The sequence below is a fragment of the Mizuhopecten yessoensis genome, unplaced genomic scaffold (genome assembly GCF_002113885.1).
Source record: "Mizuhopecten yessoensis strain PY_sf001 unplaced genomic scaffold, ASM211388v2 hete_36158056, whole genome shotgun sequence".
Lineage (NCBI taxonomy): Eukaryota > Metazoa > Mollusca > Bivalvia > Pectinida > Pectinidae > Mizuhopecten > Mizuhopecten yessoensis.
Window position 1 is genome coordinate 1 of NW_018485070.1, and position 4,155 is coordinate 4,155.

The 4,155-nt window shown below is 33.8% G+C and overlaps 1 protein-coding gene across 1 annotated transcript; it reads right to left on the reverse strand.

Annotated features, from left to right (window-relative positions):
• Positions 1-579: 579 nt before the first annotated feature.
• Positions 580-3,719, reverse strand: LOC110444655 (serine/threonine-protein kinase 10-like; the record flags this gene model as incomplete). Its single annotated transcript, XM_021489017.1, has 5 exons — positions 3,644-3,719; positions 2,723-2,840; positions 1,884-1,965; positions 1,394-1,516; positions 580-698 (listed from the first exon to the last, which is right to left on the reverse strand). Coding segments are annotated over exons 1-5 (518 nt in total), but the record flags the coding sequence as incomplete, so codon positions are not given.
• Between the last annotated feature and the right edge of the window lie 436 nt (positions 3,720-4,155).

The window sequence follows — 4,155 nt, forward strand, 5'->3', positions numbered from 1 at the left end:
ACATGCAAACCATAACATCAACTGTTTTATCACCAACCCTCCTAAATGTACATGTTACAGGCAGCGCGACCGTCGCAGCGAGAAAAGTGCCGGCGAGCAATCGAGATCCGCTGCTAACTAAAATTTGGCTTGGTGCCCACAGGTAAATAAGTTCTAACCTGTGAATACAACAGAACTTCTTGTAGTATAACGGAACGTCTGTTATTCTTACAGAACATCCCTAGATCTATCAAAACAGGTCCTAATATCATCAAAAAGTCGTAATGATTAAGAGTAGATTCATAGAAATGTATTCCCTAGTGTTATTTCAATATATGCGCTAGCATTTGTTACAATTCGTCAGATGTACGTTTTAATATAATATTTGTAATTGACTCATATGCATCATCATTTGTTAGCATTTATATGTTAGTATTTGTTATAATTTGTAAGATAGGGTTTATCATTAAATATGTATGTCATAATTGGTCACATATCAAGTTTATACGCATCATTAACTGAAATTTCATTTCAGTTTTTGTAACAATTATTGTCACAGGTGTGTGGTTTAATAGTTCTGATATATAATATTTATGTTACAGCTGCTCTACCTTTCCTGGAACCACCACACGTTCTGGAGTCGGAGATTTTTTGTCGCTGTCTCCGCTGACAGAAACATTATCAAGGTCGGATATAGACGAGGCATCACTCATGTGTTTCTGTGTAGAAAAGATAACAAAATAATATACATATTTTTCATAAATCTATATATTAAATACATCTCTTTGATATTTATTGAGGAAAGGCTGAATATAATTAAAACTGGATGATTAATGCCAGGAGTACGAAGGGTGTCAGTAAGATACTCATAAGATACTCAGCAAATACTCAAAGGTACTCAGCAAATACTCAGAAGATACTTAGCAAATACCCAGCAAATATTATTAATATAAGATACTCAGTAACTACCCAGAAAATGCTAAGATATTCAGCAAATACTAAGAAGATACTCAGGAAATACCAAGCAAATACTAAGATACTCAGTAGATACCCAGCAAATACTAAGATTCTCAGTAAATACTTGGTGGATTTTCAACAAATATTAAGTGGATACTCATCAGATTATGCTCATTAGACACTAATACTCATAAGATATTCAGCAAATATTATGCAAATACATACAAGATACTTTAATTTGTAAGTACTTTTAGTAGATACTAAACGGACTCACACTGAACACTAGATCAGTATATACTTACTTGTGTAAAGTGATTTATAGTGTACAGACGTATCAACAGAAATTTCAAAACTTTATTACTGCATTATAATGTTCGAAACATTGAGGTGCTTTAAAACTAGTTGATAGAGTTAACAGCATGTTTTGGCTGGTTGTCATGACAATCTATACACAAACCTTCATTTGCATTATGTCCTCATCCTCTCCCAAGTCCTCAATGACTTCTACGACCTCTGCCTTAGCCTCCAGGATGAGGTCAACAAGGTCAGATTTGTCCGTGTAGTCGCGGATGAATGGATGCTGAAATCACATGGGAATTTCTTATGAAAACGAATCAGGGGAGGTAACTATGAAATTCCTGAAGAAGTTACCATGAGAATCTCACTGCTATACCTACGCAGGGGAGGTTACGATGAAACCATACAAGGGAGGTAACTATGACAGAGAAAATCACCAAGACATTTCACTGGAATTTAACCTTAATCATCCAATCAACATAAACCGATTCCTTGCATGACTAATTTGATACATAACAAAGAAACACAAATTCCAAAGTAAGATAATTTTTCATGCAGGTTTCGTCCGCACATAACAAGGTTGAAGATGTATGGCACACAATAACCTAACCAGTAACATACATTGTGTGTATTTAACATTTATATATTACCATCAACAGTTCCTCAGCTGTGGGTCTCAGATCTGGACTCTTCACCAAACACAGGTTCACAAAATCCTTGAAGTCTTTGGACCTGCATTGAATTTTTTGTTTTGTTGATGATCCTATATTATGTAGCACTACAATTGCTATGGGTGGAGATTGGCGATGATAAATAGACCATTTACCCACTCTCACACTATTTAATTTTGGTGACAGATCATTATGAATATATCACATCAAATACAATCATTGTTTTCTAATATTCATTTTTTTAATAAACAATTTTCAATTTTAATTTGATTTTTTTATTGGTGTTGGAAATCATAAAAGAAATCTTACATCATTATTAGAAGACCTTTCATGCATGATTATCAATCGTAATTGAAATATCTAAAACTTTTGTGAATTCATTTGACATAAAACACTGTAATAACGATGTTTATAATTAAACTGTTTCGTATCGGGATTTGAAATGTAATTTGGAGCTGATATTATAAATTTAACTGGTTTTTTTTTTACATTTTCATCTTAAAAGTTTAAATTTAGCTGACCAGAAATCAATAAAGGGCGAATTTGCCTCTAAACTATTGCTCAAGTATCATTATTTATATAGAAGATCAATACAAATTTATAGAAAACAACAAGCAATAATTTCAACCAATTTATCTATTACAACCAATTTATCTATTACAGAATTTCACAAATGATTAATTGCAATCAATTGTGTGATAAGTCCTATCTTAATAAAAAATAATAATAAAAGCCCCTATTCTATTTCAGAAACTTCTGATTAATATACAAATGTGTATTCCTATCATCTGGAGACCAGTCTGGGTGTAAGTTCTTACCATCGCGATGGTTTGGAAAGTTGAGGAGGGTCTGACTTCTGTATTTTGATAAGGACTCTCATAGGGTGCATGTCATGATTAGGAGGCTCCATCTGGGCAAACTCAATCAGAGTTACACCTATAAATGAACACAAACAATAGGTTTTAGCGATATACATTAGCTTATAACTGAAACCTGTGACTTGTGTTAGAGTTATCTCCCTTTATTACAAAAGTTACATTACACATTATAACTGTGATTTGAGTTTTATACCTTAATTTATGTTAGACATGTTATATGTTAGAGTTATCTCCCTTGGATATAGGCTACATTAAACATGATAACAGTAATGTGCATACTGGTTACATCCCTGAAGGATGTAAGCTATCTTATGCATTATAACTGCGATTTGTGTTAGAATTACCTCCCTTGACAATAGGAAACTACCTTAACCCATATATTCATGATTACAAAAAAAGCCTCATAAACAGTTTCTCGCTTTAATGTCAATTCCAGTTCCAGTACACGGATATATGCATGAATTGTTGAATGGTTTTATATCTTATTAAACAATGAAAATCTGTATCAATCTATATCTGTTACCTACATACATCATCACTATTGGCAACACGCTGACTAACAGCCAAGCTGTCCTACCATATTGTGTGCATCCCGATTAATCTGACCTATACCTGACAATCCCAGCCTAACTTCAGATTGGTTCAATACCAGGTTTCTACAACCATTAAACTGGTTTTAGTTCATGGGGTTGCACAGCACCATAGCTATTATCATAATGCCGGTTTTATTTGGTTACTTGCAGTTAAACTATCATTTAACCATTTTTTCCCTTTTGAGAGATGATTTTCTCCAGATGCTTTTCAGCTGTAGTAATCCTTAAATTTATAATTATTTGTATGACATTTACGAGGTATACTGACCAAGAGACCAAATGTCAGCCTGCGTGTTGTAAGGACTGTCCTTCAGCGTCTCGCACATGATTACCTCCGGGGCCATCCTGTCAAAACAATCGTAGTTTAATTACATATTTACCAGTAAAAAGGAGGAATCATCAGTATGTTAAAAGTAATGTCTTTTCTGCAGTGAAGCACAAAAATATGTGTAATCTTCAAAAAATTGATTGTAGCATCATCATACCAGGTTGACATACGATAGCGATGTCTTATCAAACATTAAGACAATTTATTTCTGACCGTTCACAAGTAATCTAATCTTACAGGAAACATAAGCAATTCCAATGGTTTCTCTTTCAATGGCATTCCTCTATCACTTGTATGTATTTTCTCATTTGTACTTGTATTTTCGGAATATAGGAAGTACAATGGGAAACCATTGGTTAACCTATAAAATCGTTCAATGAGTAAATGCAAACAAGAGGACGAGATCCGAGGGCCTGTATCGCTCACCTGAATATGTTTAAAACAAGAGGCCC